General features: G+C 44.4%; 1 protein-coding gene across 4 annotated transcripts in view; it reads left to right on the forward strand.

The window, feature by feature from the left end:
- The window catches only part of OPHN1 (oligophrenin 1), a 76363-nt gene that overhangs the window by 28095 nt on the left and 30300 nt on the right, over window positions 1-17968 (forward strand). For 3 of the 4 annotated variants that reach the window (XR_003253544.1, XR_003253543.1, XM_026066130.1), the window contains exons 3-8: window positions 1721-1782; window positions 4812-4883; window positions 12901-13002; window positions 14070-14180; window positions 14992-15096; window positions 16152-16281. Coding sequence is in view for 2 of the 4 variants with exons in the window: in XM_026066130.1 (XP_025921915.1) it covers window positions 1721-1782; window positions 4812-4883; window positions 12901-13002; window positions 14070-14180; window positions 14992-15096; window positions 16152-16281 (582 nt within the window). In the remaining 2 variants the exon portion in view is untranslated. Of the gene's footprint in view, window positions 1-1720; window positions 1783-4811; window positions 4884-8394; window positions 8544-8744; window positions 8881-12900; window positions 13003-14069; window positions 14181-14991; window positions 15097-16151; window positions 16282-17968 lie in introns of those variants that run through there. The other variant, XM_026066131.1, reaches the window with a different exon arrangement.

The raw sequence follows: 17968 nt of genomic DNA on the forward strand, positions 1-17968 counted from the left end.
GTTGCTGTCTTCTGGACTCCAAGAACAATGTAGACAGATAAGATTTTTGTATTTTATTTTTTAACCTTATCGGAGTGCTTTCAACTTCTATGACCTTTTCTATGGCTGCTGCTTTTCCTTCCTATTTACAGCATTTCACACTTCTCATTACTGAACGTAGTGCTTTTCATTCCAAGCTATTTTCTCATTTAACATTTTGTCTAGGCCTTAAAAAACACCCGTGACTCTCAGCTTGCCGTCTGCTGCAGATTTTGGAAGTCTCCCTTGCAATCATTCGAGTTGCTGGTGGCAGCAGTGAGTAGAAGCAGGCAGCCCGCGAGCTCTGTGTGCCGGCTGCTCCGGCGTCCCCCCTCCGCACAGCTCCAGGACGCTGGGCATTTCCAGTGACCGCTAAGGTTGTGTCTAAACAAAGGATTTTTTCAAATCTTTCTGTAGGTTTGTTTTTTTTTTTTTTAGCACTGTAATAATAATAATTCAGACCGAGACTCCAAGCTGAAAGGCAAATGTGAACCACCAGGATTTTGAAACATTTTCCAATATCACTGCATTTATGCTGATTGCCAGAATAATCTGCCCCAGAGGCTTGGCTGCTGCCTGCGCTGCGCTGCCAAGCCTCCTCTCGCGCTCCCCTGCCTGCCTCCCTGCTCCGGCCCTGGCAGAGGCCGTCTGGGAAGGACGAGGCGCCCCACAGCCTGGACCTCTCCGCGGCTCCCTGCCAAATCCCGGGAAGCTCCAGTTGACCGAGGTGGGGGCAGGAGATGAGGGTGACGGCTGCTTCTCGCACCCCAAACACTGCCTGCCCCTCTCTTTCTCTCCCCCAGGCCCTTTTTCCTTGCTTTGCTGCCGTTTTGATAACTCCCACGCCAGGCCCAAGGCATTTCGGACTGCCTTCTCCGCTCACTCTGGAAGGAGGAAGCCAGCGCAACCCATCCCAGAGGTTTTTCCAGCTCTGCTGGGAGGGAGCTGTTACCCCTCATCATTTCTGTTGAGTCACCTACATGACTTTTTGGAAGGAAGGAATAAACGCTGCTGTCACCTCTGAACACAGACATCGAAATGGCCAGGCCTGCCCTTATAATTCATAACAGCGACTAATTAACRTCATCTTCCCTTCTCAGCGCTTTTACCTTAGCTCCCTTATTGCTCCGGGTATGTAGGCTGAATTTCCCTTCTCTTAAGTGAGTAAATCCCGCTGATAGCCAGCCTTTAATGGTGACTTTGCTGTAGAGATTTAAAAGATCAGACTCGTGCTGCTTTTCCAGTGGCTAGTGAAATCAGTGCTTTCTAACGCAGTTTCTGCCATAAGGTGCCACTTGCTCTCCTTTCTGGCAAGTCTTTAAAACAGCATTTCCGTGGTTAGCAATCTGACAGGGATAGTTCAGCATGCTGATCTTGTGTTGGGGTGAGCAGAGGCCCTGCAAAGTGCGACTCAGTTGCTGTGAGGTTTTATAGTTTATTAAACTCCTTTCATGAGAGTATCAATCTTTCAGCATTCTGCCTAAGCCAAAAATACAGATTTTGAATATGGTTTTGTTTTGTACAGGGGATGAAAACAAGGAAAAGCCTGCTGAAGACAGGCTGTGGAAATATCTAGCCCAGTTGCAGCAGAACCAAATGGCTCTCGAATAGCCGTGCTTGGAAGCTGTTCTTAGTGCATCAGCCAGGTTCAGTGCTGAACTGTTACGTTCCTCACTAATTTAACTTTTTCTTCTCTTTATAGCTGAATCCTTTAAGGAATTTGCAGAGTTGCTCCACGAGGTAGAACTTGAGAGATCAATGATGGTAAGATGATCTTAACTGTGCTCTGGTCATGAATGCCTAGTTATAAAGTTTAAATGCTAAATCATAGACAAAATGTACCGAGTAACTTCATAACATGATTTTCGTCATCTGGAAGCTGGGAGCCCTGCAGACATTGTGCTTTATATCATATCTGATCTGCCGGGTGATCACAGCATGCCTTGAACAGCCCCGGCGAAGGTGCTGGAAGGGGAAGGATTGTCCCGTGCGCATGTCCAAGGCCTCTCCCACGTGCCAGGCAGTCATTTCACTAGTAGGGACCCAGTAATGGTGGGGCTCCCTTGAGGTGCCCCCCCAATCTGCAGTGGGTTCCCTCAGCGGCCGGTTTGATCTGCAGAGTCAGGTGTGCGTTAGCTGGTAACAAACTGCTTTTATAGGGAAACAAAATGTTGAAAAATCTCAAGTAACGTGTTTTTATCTTCATTTTTTTTCTGTGCGAGTGAGCAGTTGTTCCTCTGCATTCCTGCCCTTCCTGGCATGCAGTTCCTGCAGAGCGATTCACTCCCTTCTGTCTCCCATTACATTGTGCCCTCTTTGTCTCCAAAACTCCTCGATACATAGTGAATGTTGGCTTCCCGTTTCACTCTTAATTCCAGGAAAAACATGAAGGTTAGACTCGGTAGAGAGCTTTTACAGCATGCCAGGAATTTGCTGCTTGTCTCTGCTTTCTTCTGCCTTAGTACAGCATTGAAAGAGCCCCTGCTAGGCTGTTTGGCTGAGCCAGAGCAGTAGGGACAGCTATACCTGGCAGGAGCCAGCGTTGTGCTCTCTGCGGGTCCGCACACACAAACCGGGCAGCGAGAGGGAATCAGTAAGAGGCTGAAGGAAAGCAGTAAGATGTTTCTGTATTAATTACATTCCAGGAACAATAGCACCTTTCATGATGGCTAAATGGTGGAAGGGATCTGGAGAACTGCTAAGACTCTTCATTTCAGGGATCATGGGTGCTTAGGGATGCTGTCTGACTTTTCTTAGTCTTTTCTTCTGCCCTCCATTTGCAAGACCAATGTCTTTACAGTAAATCTTCCATTAAAATAAACAAGCCATGCATGAATTCTAAGCTGTTTTTTTCTGTCAGACAGTTTCATACTCTTATCATGTTCATCAGCTTTGAATTACCTGCTATTCTGAAAGGACTGTGACAATGTAGTGTGCATCTGCATTACACAATGCGTCTCCCCTTCTCTTCCTCTTTTCGAAAGCATCGAGAGAACCCTGTCRTAATGGAAATTGGGACGGGGAGAGACAGCAAGGTCAAGTCCCAGGCCAAGGCTGAGCTGGAGCCAGCGAGGGAAACGGAGGGGAAGGATTTCCTGTGGGGTCTCGGAGAAGGAGCACAGAGCATGTCTGAGGAAAATGTCCTTCAGGCATTGTAGGCATTGGAAAGGCAAGGACAGGCTTTCCTTTTTCGTTAGCTGTTATGCGCAGCAGCCTTGGTTCACAGCAGTTTTGCTGCACCRATAGCCTGCTATCATTCCTCTTCTGACTTATCTCAGTAAAAGGAAAGTCTTTCATTTATTTTAGAGCCATCAAGCCCACTGCTTTCTGTTGTCAGAAATGCCAGATTCTGAGACTGAGGTTATGGAAAGTCATGCCAAAGAGACCAGCCTCCAGCCTTCCCCCAGCCCTTCCTTTACATGCATGAGCTTGGGATGGTCGTGTTGCTTCATCTCTGAGAAACGGCTCGTGCATATTGGGGCCTTGCTGAGTTGAGGTCCTAGGCATGAACTCTTTTAGGTTGTTTAGCTTTGAAAAGCAGCTCATTTCAGGACTATTGCAGTTGTTTTCTAGGAGTGCACTCGCTAAACATGAGTGTCTGCTGTCCTCACTTGGAAATGCTAGGAACTGATCCTGTTCCTGACTCTGGGATCTTATTTGCCTGTTACGGCTTTGCGTTAAAGAAAGGATGGGGGCTGTTGTGGAAAGCAGGACTAGTGCAGCAGCTAGCCGAGTGGCAGTGCAGGGAGCAGAGCAGAGCTGTCCCGAGCAGAGGAGCTGGCAGCAGAGGCAGAAGGGAAACAGCTGCTGAAATGCATCTTTCTGCTACTCTGTTCCTTCCTGTTAGATCAGGCAGGATAATTCTTTGTAGCCTGGCACCCGACTGAGGTAAAAAGTAAGTAGCAGTCTCCAGAGCATTTTAAAAATATCTGTCCTACTGCGTGCTTCTCAGAGAGATAAACAAAGCGCCTTGCCTCCTTGGGGACCCTTCTAGTTGGTACTACGCAGCGGCCTGCATACTCTGAATATCCTGTTCCTGTTAGCCCTCCCCGTGTCAGTTATGGTAACCGTCCTCCTGAAACAGGGTGAACGGTAGATGCATTCGCTGCAGGCGACAGCTAAGGGAATTTCTCGGCCAGCCCCGAGGCCCGGCCGTAGCGCCGCGGCGCCGAGGAGCGTAGCGCGCCAGCAGYGTCACCTGTCCTTGCAAGAGGGCTGCCTCCAGAGCGCTAACGGCAGCGCAAGCGCCGCAGCTCGGATCCCGGCCCTGTGCAACGAGAGCGCTTCTTGTAAGCCTTTGAGGGGCGGCCACCAGCTTTATCGTAGTGCTTCGGTGGGCAAGGTCCAGCGGAGGCAGAGCCTTCCTTGGCGGCGTGCATGCTGCGTGACGTGACGCAGGCAGGAGCCGCGGGTGGGACTGCTGGTCGCGTAGGTTAGTACCAGGGATTTCAGGGAAGAAGCACAGCAGTTTAGGCGGAGAGATTTGCCTCACCTTGCAATTGTACAAATGAAGATGGTGGGTTGGGGGAAGTCCGCTAGTGACTCTGGCCATKCTGTTACTTACAAGATGTCCTCAAAGCCTCGTGTGATGGCGGTTCATGTTTTCCCTGTATTACAAGTGGGAAAAAGAGAATACAGAAAGTTAAGTGATTTAATCTGTTGACAAAGCGTAAATTTGCAGCTAAAATGACATTGCAATTTAAGATTCTTGGCTTTTAGTCCTAGTCAGCCTCTATTTGGGAGAAAATGATTGTGTGTCCTGTAGTTAAACTGATTCCTTCTCTGTGCTGCAGGTGCAAAACGCTAGTGATTTGCTGATCAAACCTTTGGAAAATTTTCGGAAGGAGCAAATAGGGTTCACCAAGGTAAACATCTTTCTAAATTTTTTTTATTCTATTACTGTGTATGGATTTTCTCCTGTGTTTTTTTTGTTTTTAAAAAGTACACAAGTGTTGTACTGCATTTAGACTTCATGCTTTCAAAACCTTCCCCGTCCAATGCTAACCTTCAGCTGCTACAGTGAAAGAGTCTGTGCTGTGACTTTTAGTCTGATTTTTCAATCATGAGGCACTCCAAAACCTTTTCCTTAATTCTTTGGGTTCTGTTCTGGTATAATTCCAGCTTTGTCTCTTTCCTGAAAAAGTAATGCTTGTTTCTGCAAGTGATCAAGAAATACTCCTTGCTTCTTTCTCTCTTTTCTCCCTTGTTCATTCAACGTTTTACATATCTAACTTGAGAATAAAATAGTTTTCCCTGACAAACGTATGTGGGAGGGAGAAAGAATTGTAGAGGTCAGTAATCAGGACTTGATTATAGTCATAGGGCTTGTGTTATGAAATATCTAAATAAAGTCTCTAGTAGGCCTTTCAGATGGACCAAACTTCTAAAGCAACAAGCTATAAAAAGCAAGTCCTGCACATGCTGAGCAGAAAAGATTATTTTTTCCCTTGTCTGCTATCAAAAAGTCAAGGTTCCGCATTACTCAGTGGCAGCTTGAAATGGGCCTGGCTCTGAACCAGCTCAGAAATGGAGATGTTTTGGAGAACACTTAGAGCTTGGATTCAGCCCAGCCCATCTGGAGTCTTTGACATTTAATAAATACTGGATTGAAGAAATGATATTTGATCACCATCTCTCCCTTCAAAATTCCCCTATACAACTGTGATGCAAAATGTATCTCTGAAAAACCATAGCTCTGYGAATGTCATGACGGCAGTGGTCCACTGTAAATGGTTTTGCATTTGCAAAGCCCTGACTGGGTGTCTCCTGAACCTGGCACAGGATGAAAGCAGCCTCACCTGCGAGCCAGCTGTTTTGCAGGCATCTGTGCTGCAAGCACAGTACACATGCCCGGGGCAGARACAAACCTCCTTCCTGATTGATCTGTCTGTATTAACAATAGAACCTACAAATATTTAGGTAAGAGTCATGGGGACAAGGTCAAGCTTTTTTTTCCCCATTCTGTGTTTTTAGAACACTTAAGAGGACAACAGTCTGCAATTGTTAAGATGACAACATGCAAATGTTCTTCGGGCTGTTCCCTTCTTGAGCTAGCCCTTAAAGTCTGTAAGGGTTAATTTTTCTGCAAACTAGATCTCTCTCCTCAGAAAGCCATGCCCACCTCCCGTCTTTGGGTGGGATAACAAGCCACCTGCGTTAGAGCCTGCCGATGCCCCAGCTTCTAGACATGTTTCTTAGCGCAGTTGGTATCTGTAGCCCTGAGCAGCCTGAAAGCTCTGAGCACTGACTTGATTGCAAAGACATGGATTCACTTGGAAACATACAATCCTTCCTCAGTACCTGTTGACAGGATAAGGTGCTTCTGGAGAAGGTTATCATTCAATGAACTTGCAGTCTGCTTCTCAGAAGCAGTTAAAATAGAGGTAGTGGAGAATAGGATTTGACTGTAGGCTTCTTGGAGATCTTAGATCTTTTTTTTTTCCCCTTATGAGGTACGTGAATTGCAAAGGTGTTGGGGAGCACTTCAGTGAGCAGAGGGTTCCAATATGAATTAACAAAAGCACTCACACCTAGGAGGATACAGAAGAGTGTTTTGCACTCCACCAATTTACAGATGCACACACTGAAATGTGATAGGAGATAACTGATAAAAAGAGATAGGAGATTGCACAGTGAATGTAACACTTTCTCTCCAATGCTGTTCTGAAACCTTGAATGGATGTGAATGTTTCCAGGTGAGTTTGAGCCAGTTCCAAACCCTTGCCCTTGCTTCTGATGCTTTCCTGACTAAAGCCTGTATTTACACCACTGGCCCAAATCCTACAAGCTGGGCTGAGTTCTCTGAGTATTGACTCAGTGACAAAGACATTCATTCATTTGCCAACTTACAGAATTCCTCCAGGTCATTTGCACCCATGATAGCAGAAGGCATGAAATACAAATGAGGACTTATCACAACAACGCACAGTTAGCAAGGGGTCTGACTGACTCCATTTCTGCCTTGCCTCCATTGATTTGCATGACCTGAGTAAAGTTMTTCCTGATTTACACCAGTGTGAGAGGGGCCGGGGCCAGGCTGTCATGCAGACCAGAGACACGACATAGAGAATTTGTACTCTCTGATTTCTTTCCCATATTTTGCCAGAGTCGCCTTCTGCAAGATGTTTTCTGTTCTTTTTGCAAGTTGCTGAAGCCAGCTAGGAAGAGCATTTCAATTGGGTCTTTGTGATGACTCTGGCTGGAAAGAGGCCGGATAGTCTGAGTAAGACATCTGAGTCTGCATTGACCCGTTTTCCTGGGCGATGAATGGAGTCTCTTCTGTGACGTGGTGCATGCCAACACAGAGAGCCTCTGCAGGACATCGCTGGTATCCGCCAGAGGCTTCCTTCTTCAGCTACTGTCTTCTGCTAGCAGCATGTCCTTTGGATTTTTGCTGTTTTCTATGACTTGTCCAAATCTCTACAATATGTTTGGAGTCTGGATAGGCTCCTGGCAGGCAAAATGTGTTTTGTTTTGTTTTGTCTTTTCCTTCAGAAGAAAAATAGCCACTTGAGCTAATCTCCTCACTTACTGGGTCATTCTGCCTCTTCTAGGATGGGAATTTCATCGGATCCTAATTAGAAATTAAGAGAAAGTTTTGTGCAAGTCAGTTTGCCCCCTCACCCCTCAGGCCTGGACTGCTTTGTCTCTCAGCTCAAACTGGGAACTGAGCCACTCTCCAAGGGGCACCGGCCTCTGTTCCAGCTCTCACCAGTGGTAGGTGATATGCAAGGGAAGGCCGAGCACATTGTAGACTTTCAGCTGCAGTTATCCAAAGTTGCTGTTGGATTGACAGCTAGACAAGGCAGCTTATGCTATTTCTAGGACTCCTGTTCCTTTCTGATTAAACTGGCATCTGCTGAAGCTTAGAGAGCGAAGCTTTCGAAGAGCACCCTCCTTTGTTAGCGTGTATAAATGTACGCTGGCTGTGCTGCTCTGTTTGCATTCGGTTACACTCCCCTTGGTTTCTCTTCGTGAATGAGTAAATGAGAGTTGGGTGGCTTCTTGGACTTGAACACTGGCAGATCTTAATGGGAAGGTAACGCTGTCCTTTGCTGAATATTCATGAGGAACTAATTTGTGCTTGTGTTTGCAGATTGTGCTTCGGTCTGTTTTTTTGGTTTTGGGGTTTTTTTTCATCTTGCTCTGTTCTGCAGCCAACAAACTCTTAGAAACCTTGGCTCCAAAATCATGAGGGATTTGTAGTTCATCCTTCTGCTTTTCAGTTATTTGTTAATGAGACAGAGTGCAAAATGACTGGCAGACCCCCTTCTTAGTTGCCAAAAATTCAGTTTTATGCTGCATTCCTTTTCACATGGCACCAATTATTTTGTATAAGCGAGCTGTGCTCTGTRTATATGATGTTTGTATCAGTAGTTGTTCCTGATCCTCCCAAGCCACTGAGAAGAGCTCATCCTCTTCCCTTCCCTGCACCAATGGAGCATCCCCAGACTGYGCGCTGGGTGCTCTGCCAGAGAAGAAAGCTGTTTCTGAAGGATTTCCTGTCTCCAGCCTCTGAGTTYCTGGTAAAGAAGTTCTTCCATTGCTTTCTCAAGCTTTTTCTTTTTTTCAATCTATATTTTTAATTGTAGAGCTAATGCTCTACCGCAAAAAGGGCAAGCCATGCTCTCCGGGAGAGGGCTGCCCACCTGTGAGCTGGTGGCTGAACACCAGGCGGTCAGTAGCTCATGGTGTCCTCCACGGCCACGGGCGTCATGGTTTTGCAGCATCTACAACGGTGTCGTTGCTGTCCAGACCCACGTCTGCTTCTCCTGAGGATGAGATGTGCTTAGCTCACTGCGAGTCAAACRGGAGGGAGCCGCGTTATTCCAGACTGCTTTGGCTGTCGTCTCTCTCTTACATGTAAGCACAGGCTCTACAGATGTTTCACCGTGGGCATTTGCAGTGAGTTGGCAGGTTGGGCAGCTGCCTCATGTTCCCTCAGTTTTCACTTTCCACCCAGCTTTCCGGGGAAAAAAGCATTCCAGTATGAGAATAAATAGCACAGAGCTGAGGAGATCCATCTCTGTCCTGGGCTCGTGYGGCGAACATCCCTCGTGACAGCTTCATGGCGTGCGACGACCGAGTCCCCCCAGCTTCCTTCTAGCGGGACGAGGGGCTCCCCGCTTGCTTTCTGCGTGTGACACTTGCCCGTGTAGAAAGGCAGGACTTCCTGAAGCTGCGCCATGAGCGCGGGGAGTTCTTGAGGCCCGAGCTCTTCCTGACCCCTTAGCTACTAGTCTGTATTTTCTTAAGGAATGGGGTTGGGGCCTTCTCATGTCGTGTTGAAAGAAGCCAACTTTGCGTGTCATTTCCTTGGGGATAGTTGGGCTTTTGTTTGTTTGTTTTTGGAGCTARCTTTTCCTCACCAGAGGATTTCAGGACTTGCTGACATGCTGTAAGCATCCTCTTTTATGTGTGACAAACAGGCAACAAGAAAGACGTAACCTGCAAACCCRTAATGCTGCTTCAGTCATAGCTGGCTCCCCGTGCAGCTTTGTTTTAATACACTTCTGTGGCACGTAGTACAAAAAGCCTTGTGGTTTTGTGACTCCTTGTTGTAAAAATGAAACTATGATTAGGTTCCTGGCTTTGTTAYGTACGGCATCTAATGGCACAGAGAGGCAATCCAAAGTGTGACTTTATAGAARCGATAATTGCTCCTTTGTAAACACTTTTTGCTTCTCTGGATGTGGATTTGCTCATCAYCGGTATAGTCACAAGGGTTTTGTTTTGTTTTGACAGTTCTTCCTGGCATCAGTGCTTCAGCTTCTTAAATTAGGTTTCACTCTCAGAGGACTCTCTTCTCTTCTGGATTTGATGACTGGGTCTCTTTATTCTGAGGCATGAATTTGCTAACATGGAGTTACAGCAGCCCTGATACTGCAAAGGATGACACCAGAAAATATACTTATATATATACACTTATATACTYATTCGTGTTCAGGGAACTTATCATTACAGCGTTTCTGCAGCGAGGTAATTGTAATTACCAGGGTAAATAGGTTTGCTGGTCTAAGCCTGCCCTACTCTCARCAGTTAAATACAAGCAGCTGAACAGAAGGGTTATTAGAGTGCCTCTGCAAGCGTTACTGCTTTTTTCTAAAGTAATTGTTCTCTGACAATAGCAATGGGCAAGGATTACAGAAACAGCTTTTTTGTGGGGTCAGAAATRYTTTTCACARGGAGGCAGCCAGTAGTAACACTAGTCCACCCTTCGTCTAAGGTTATTCTAAGGAACCRGTGCYCAGCGACATGAGCCAGAGTGCTGGGGATCAGTTGCTCCTCCAGAAGAGGCTGAAATAGCTATTGCCAGGTRGAGATCTGATCTAGCTGTTAAATTTGAGTTCCTCTGCCCTTTTCTGACGATGCTGTCCAAGATGAATAACACAGAGAGCTGTGTGTGTTGGCCATCCCAAAATGTGCAAACTTCATATACCACAAGTGTCTCCCTGTGTGTGCCTGCTGGAAAATAACCTTTCTTCTTCCAGAGGAAATACAGCAGCAGCCACTGTGAATATGCTTTCTGGGAGTACTGAAAAGCTATTGATATTTGAAGAATAGAGCATCTTTCTYAAAACCTTCATCCTTAGCTATCAAACTGTCCTTAGTGGCCTCTGTTTCTTTATGCCCCAGAATTGATCTCTGAAGCTGCTGGGACCAGCTGGCTATCCTCTGCACCCTTCATTGCCTACTCCTGTCTCTCAGAGCTAAGAAGAAAAATGAAGGTTAGCGAGCACAAACTTTGCTGAGCTAAACTGCAAGTTTTGAGAGCCCCCCCATGTCTTGCTGTATAGAACATCCTGTTAGACAGACTAAATAATCCATGGAAGTGGAACAGGGAAATGAAACTTTACAGAAGGAGAACTAACTGAAGAAACAGAAAAGACCTTATTTAAGAAACACAAGTTCAAACTTTGCAGTCACTATTGAATTCATTATCAAATTAACCAGTATCTAATAGTCTACTTATTCCATCTGGTCTGTTGTTTTTAGTGTTTCTGGTGTGTGTTTGCTTATTTGGAAATTTCTGTGATGTTTAGTGGTGTTGGCAGCTCCATACAATATAGGTTTTAGGTTCCCTGTTACATTTGTTGTTAAGTTTGTTTTGGTAATGTGCATAAATGTGAAGGCTTATACGATCAGTAGGAACAGAGCTGCCTTTCCACCCCTTGCTGTCAGGAGGTGGATACCCTCAGCCTTCTTCACTGAACGTTGAGAACGAGGATTTCTTATCCACAGGCTTCTCCAGCTRCACCTCTGCCTTTTCATGAAGACGTTCAGCTATTGGTGTTTCCTCGCTTCACCCTGTAGCTTGTTGCTGTGTGGCAGGTTCACAGTTGCAGTCACGTTGCAAGGGCAAACAGGGAAGAGTGGCTTCTACRTTTTTCATGCACTGATCATGGCAGCAGCAAAATCCTTGCATTGAACGACTAACCTATCATTTGATATGAATAGTGCACTCTTAGAGACCTCAGGTCAATGTGAAATGTTCTTCTGTGAAAACAAGCAATAGGCCAGTGTTTTCTTGTGAAGGAGTGGGAGCGAGAGAACAGGGTTGCAGGGCTTTTAGGAGATATTTCTTAGAAGATGTCATTAATTCCACGATATCTTGGGACTTCTTAGCTTTGTGTTCCACTTGCCTGAGCCTTCAAAAGCTAGCCACTGGGGATTTTGGCATCCTTTACATAGCCTGTAATATGTATGCACTCATCCTCAGCTGCTTGGAGCTGGTATTGAGGCTGCTCTCTGGCTGGAATTTTCCTTACTCTGTTAATAGAACTGACTCTCAGCAATCACTGATGGCTCTGTTACCTTCTATCATTAGTATTTGCCTACTTGGCTTCTACAGATTGTAGTTTCTTGATTGCCATAGTCCTCTGTGGTTTCACAACCATTGTAAGGATAAGCAAAATGGGAAAGTTCTGAGCTCAGCTTCTCCCTGGGTTTTTTCTTCATGTTTCATTCTCAAATGTATCTTTTTGCTCTCATTCTAGGCATTTGCCCTTTTTAGATTTGCCAAGACAAACAAATATTTTTGTTAGAGTGGTTCCTTCAGTCAGAGTCAGTCTTTCTTAACAAATCAGTCTGTATATCATGCTTGTGTGCCTGTCGTGGGCATGTTTGAGGTGCAGAATAGATCAGTGTGAACCAGACCATCTACAGGGGATCTCCAAGATCTGAAGACTTCGCCATTGTCTGTTGTCTAACAAATACTCTTATGTCTGATGAAGCATTCCCCTGGGCCATATTCGGACTGAGCACTACACAGTGTAATTTATACATATTTTGCCTGCAAAGTTTGTGATCTCTGTTTTCACCACTGCTAATAAAGAGATGATGAGTTCCTTCCCATGTATCACCATTATAGTCTTTTGCTTTCATTCCATTTCAGAAACAAATGATAAAAGCTTCAAAACAGAAAAATTGCCAAACTCCTAATAAATCTTTTCTTATCCTACACATGTCTTTAGCATTAAATTACTTACCCAGTTATTTTTGAACTATGTGAACAGCACATTAGCAAATGGTGAATGTTTTATTCCTGCTTTAGTATATGTCAAGTTTACTTGACACTGAAGAGGTTGAGAGGTAGAACAACACCTCTTCTGTGGGGCTTATGCCACAGTGGTCATAGGAGGAAATATTTAGAGTTCCCGTGCCATGAAGTGTTGCTAGAACTTGCTCTCTAAGAGTAACTGAATCCCAGTGTAAGAAACTGACTGGTGAAAGCMGAGCAAATGAAAAATGGTCTTCTGTTTTGATGGCTCCACCATAATTTTTCCATGAGAATACTGAATTACAGAAGATCTTGGCATTGCTACGTTGTTCTTATCTTGAAGAAGCCAATAATTGGTTCTGTTTCAACTGGTTCATCTACAGGAAAGGAAGAAAAAGTTTGAGAAGGATGGTGAGAAGTTTTATTCCATGTTGGATCGCCATTTGCATTTGTCTTCTAAAAAGAAGGAATCCCAACTACAAGAGGTGTGTATGGAATTTTCTTCAGAGTGGGATCCAGAAGCAATAATACTGGCTGCTCTAGTTTTTTAAAAACAGCAGGGATAGTCATCCCTTTCAGTAACCAGTTGAAAGTGGTAAGCAATTACCTCTACCTAAAGCCTGTTCACGTGGCTGAGGCCAGGGATACAGAGGTGGTAGTTCACACTACAGCGCTGAGCAGCAGTATGGACTTAATATATTGTCTTCCTCTCCCCCAGCACCTATTCTCATCCTTATAATAAAGAAGGACGGTGACCAGTTTTACTGGCATACCTTGGGGTTGGCCAYGCTGAGAACTGACTTGGGGAACTGATCTGTCTGAAAAATAACTGGTTGTTGTTATTTAGCCAGCACAGTTTCCTACCTAGCTCCCAGAGCTTGCAGGGGTGGTTGTGGCAGCAGGCCCAAGGTAGCCGTGCACGGCAGGGAGGGGAGGAATGGTGCCCTTTGAGCTGATACTGCCACTGAACATTTTGCAACTGCAAAGGAGAGCCCCAGCCGTTCAAGCCCACATCAGAGAGGAGTTGGATCAAAGCAGATCCGTCAAATCAGTTGTCAGATCAATTTAGAAGCATCTTTGCAAGGCAAAATTTGTGTAACTTGTGGTAACCCAGCATGCCACCTTGTTCTACTTAGTCCTGTAGATCTGGAAGTGCTGCTGTCAGGTCACAGCAGGGTCAAGCAAGAGGATCGTGACACTGGCCTTGTGCAGGGCTGTTGGGAGAAGGTAGAGAGGAGCTTAAGTTTTTGGTTGATACCTTTTAATTAAAAAAAAAAAAAAGCAAATAAGTTTAAGAAAAGCCTTGTCCTTGCAGAGTGGCATGAAGTTCTGAATTTGTAAATGAAAGAGAGCCAGAAAAGGATAGATCTGAGAAAAATGGTCAATATTTCTTTTTGTTCTGTGTGGAGAGTTCAAAACCTGTGTTGGACAGATTTGGCAGGCTTTTTCTGAAGTGAGGACGGAAATATTTTGGGGCTGACAGAGAGATACTACTCAAATATTGTCAAGCTAGATGTGATTTTTTTATTTCACCTCTCCCTTTTTTTTCCAGGCCGACCTGCAGGTTGACAAAGAGAGACACAATTTCTTTGAGTCCTCCCTTGAGTATGTGTACCAGATCCAGGAAGTACAAGAAAGCAAGAAATTCAGTATTGTTGAACCGGTAGGAGCTCCTTTTCTTTCAGTTCTTATTGTTTCATACTCGGATATATCGACTTGCTGACAGTAGCAGGAAGGGGTGAGTTGCCAGGTTGGATTCAGTCCTGAGAAGGATTCTTGAATTCTGGTGAAGCGGAAGTTAACCTGGCATGCTTGGATCGCTGCTACTTGAACAACCTTTAGTGGTGCTTCATGGAGCACCACAAAGCCACAGACKTGTTTCTCATCTCTGTGAGTCAATCCTGAGGAGCAGGTCAGGCACTGTAGATAGCTACAGATCTCRTTATGAATTATCCTGGACATCTTGCATTTGGTAAGCAGTAGCTGTCTTCAAAGGGAGAGAGCTGTTATCCGGACTGCTCACCTGTCACGGCGCAGGTTATAGTGGTTCCAGTCCATGACGGTATAAAAGGAGCCTGTGAATCTCTGCRCTGCACCGATGAGTGAATGGCTCTGCCCTGAATGCCAATGAATGGCACTGTATGTAGTTAAGCGTGGGGAGCAAAAAGAGCTCCTGGATAAGCTATCCAGAGGTCTGCCCTTGTTCCCCCACTAGGGCCTTTCATCTCAGGTAGTGTTTTACTAAAGCAGATAGTGTATTTGTGAGAGACAGACCAGGGCTTTATGGGGCATTATGGTCAATAAGTCTAATACTAATAATAACTACTAGTACTAAAACTCATATCACTCACCTCCAAAATTATAAGAAAAAAAAGTTTTATATGCAATTTTTGAAATCCTGTTTCATGCCTATCTTTTCTCTGACTATAAATTTAGAAGAAGAGTTTAATCTATAACCTTTCCCTCCTTTGCAGGTGTTGGCTTTTCTCCACAGCCTCTTTACTTATAACAACCTGACAGTTGAACTCACACAGGATTTCCTTCCTTAYAAACAGCAGCTTCAGCTCAGCCTGCAGAATGTAAGTTCCTGCTCAGCTCAAACATTTTTTTGCATGTGATTTCTATTCTCRTTTGTATTTAAATGCCTCTAGTGGAAAGGCTTTTCCATGCAAAATGGACTGATCATGTCCATTGTGGGAGATGAAAAGGAAGTTATTTTTTTCTTAATTTGCACATACATTTTCTTTTCTCCTGCAGAGGAGAGACTGCCGGTGCTACTAGAATGTTTTTCAAAAACCACAGATTCCAGCCAGAAGGGGCTATTACGATTGTGTCATTTAACCTTGTGCATAAACAAGCATGTGTATTTCTTCCAATAGTTCTTCCATTACGTTTTCATGGGGTGAAAATTGTACATGACTTTGAAAAAGGCTTCCAATCTTGATGTTAACAGTATCAGCTTACTACATGCTTTGGTAAGCTGTTCTACTGGCTAAATATACTCATGGGATAAAAAATGGCTTTTTTTTTTTTTTTTTAACCTTCACTGTCCTTCACGGCTGACCTTCATTTCTGTGGAGCAGTAGCTATAAATCTGTGCTAAGCCACGTTTGCTGCTGACTCATTAATTGGTCTAAGTAGTGTTCCATAAAAAATGCCATGATTTCTTACTGCATGTTGACATGACTCTGTTTAAAAATTATTCCCTGCCAATCATTGTAGCAATGTTTTTTAGAGGAATCAACGCCCTAAGTTTGTAGGAGAATACACCTATTATCTAAATAATAATGCAAACAGGAATTCAGGTGCTTCCTCCTCCACCTAGCCTTAAAAGTGTTATACTTCTGTTATTTAAAGAACAAAGGTCTCTTCCCAGTTCCTCAACATCATTTCTGTGTACAGTATGTTAAACCTTGTCTCTTCAATGATCTTTAAGAGCCTAGTTTTCTTACAGCCTGAATTTTCATGTGAATTGGTGGAACAGCTTCTAGTTTTTGTACACTGGGGATTGATACATTTCTGCCAGAGCACCTAAAACCTGAGACTGAAATTTTGGCTAGGAATATTCAAAGCTCACTCTTTGCTCATGGTCAGATGTGTTTTTCTTTTTTTTTCCTTTTTTTTCTCCTAACAGACAAGGAATCACTTTTCCAGCACAAGAGAGGAGTTGGAAGACCTGAAGAAAAGGATGAAAGAAGCCCCCCTAACCTGCAAACTACCTGGGCAGCCAACCATAGAGGGTTATCTGTACACTCAAGAGAAATGTAATGGCTTTTGTATGCACCGAATGTGTTACGGAAGCACAAGCCTCAGCTGCAGGCTGTAGGTTTGCAGAGCCCGTTAGTCCTGCTCGGGCTGTGCCTGGCCTTCRGTTAGAAATGGTCAGACCTGCCTAGACGAGGCATGGTTATGGGCTGTAGATACGCTGAGCACTTACCTCCTGTCAGCCCAGTGCCTCTAGCTGTACACAGGAGGCTTCTCGTGAATTACTGGTAGCTTTAAATGTTTTGCAGCTAACAGCTTTCTGAGTGGTGGGASAAAATATTCTCAAGGTTATGTGAGCCATATAAGCAAGGAGGTGGTTGCCCTGTGTTTGAATTGGATGAGATTTATTACTCTGTTTTAGAGATGGAGAGGCCAGAGCTCTGACAGATTGCACCCTGGCTGCATTTTATCAGAATAAATCTGGTGTCCTGCCCRATATTTCTCTCTTTGATAAGGGTTTCATTTTTAGCCCACCTCTGTATATACAGTTCCTGGATGATTGCAGTACTGCTATTTGTACTTCTTGCTTCATCCAGTGCCAGGAGTTTCCTTCGGGATGAAGTGCTGGGTGCCAGATCTTCACCTATCTATTTATTTTCCTGTAGCTAGTTCACTTCTGGTTAAATGCACATTTTGTTCACCAAGTCAATGCTCCTGATGCTGGTTTCAGAGAGGGACTGTGGGTGTTCAGTCCCCACGTTCACTCCAGATGTCCTTTCTCCCCACTTTTGGCAAAGGTGAGGGACTGAGTAAGTGTTGGTATTTGAGATTGTCCAAGTAAATAAATTTTCTGTTAGAAAGATTCCAAGAGCGGATGTCCATGGCAGGCCCATAGATGAAAAAAGCTAACTGTATCTTGCCTGTGGGGTTAGCTATCTCAAGTCACTATGTAAAGAACTACAGTTTAGTTCTGAAAATCTCCTCAGGCAAAAATAAGCCAGAAAAGCTGTTCTTTGTCCTCCTGTGGAACTGTGGCATTTTGTGTCCTAAAAATGATGATTCTTGTACTCGTACTCCCACCAGCTGGGAGCTATTACAGCTGTCATGCGAAGTTAAGCGTGTTTCTGCCTTTCATTCTGAGATAGATACTCTACTTTCCAGCTTTCCAGTTACCAGTTACACATTGCCACATACAGYGCAGGCAGCTCATTCTTCTGGCTACTTCATAGCTCGGCGGAGAAAATTATTCTTTACATTATTTCTCTCATTACTTTCACATCTTCTCTATTGCATGTCGTTTATGTAGTGGCTCCATCTTACAGAGTCTCTGATGCTCCCATGCTCTGTGCACATGAGCACAAGCCAGGTTTTAACCAATGATGAAAGCCTGCTGATAGCAAAAGTCGTTATGATTCTGTGCTGAATCAAGTCAAATCAAATTCAATCTCTTACAAATACTGTTTGTAGTTTTACATGGTCATATGAACATGAATGTTCAAGGGACAAAAGCCTGTATACAGAGGATAAAGCCAGAGCTCTGGCCTCTGAGTCTACAGACAACTTTATGAGCAGTTAATTTTTGAATTATATATACGTATGTATGTATACGTATACTTGTATGTCTGTTTATCTTGTGTTTAAAAAGAAAACACACGTATGCCATAATTTTAGATTACAAATAAATGTTGCATGTTCCTGCATGATAATGACTGTATTTTCTGCCTTTAGTTATGTTTCCCCTATGAA

Source organism: Apteryx rowi, unplaced genomic scaffold (genome assembly GCF_003343035.1).
Source record: "Apteryx rowi isolate R43461 unplaced genomic scaffold, aptRow1 scaffold_24, whole genome shotgun sequence".
Classification (NCBI taxonomy): Eukaryota; Metazoa; Chordata; class Aves; order Apterygiformes; family Apterygidae; genus Apteryx; species Apteryx rowi.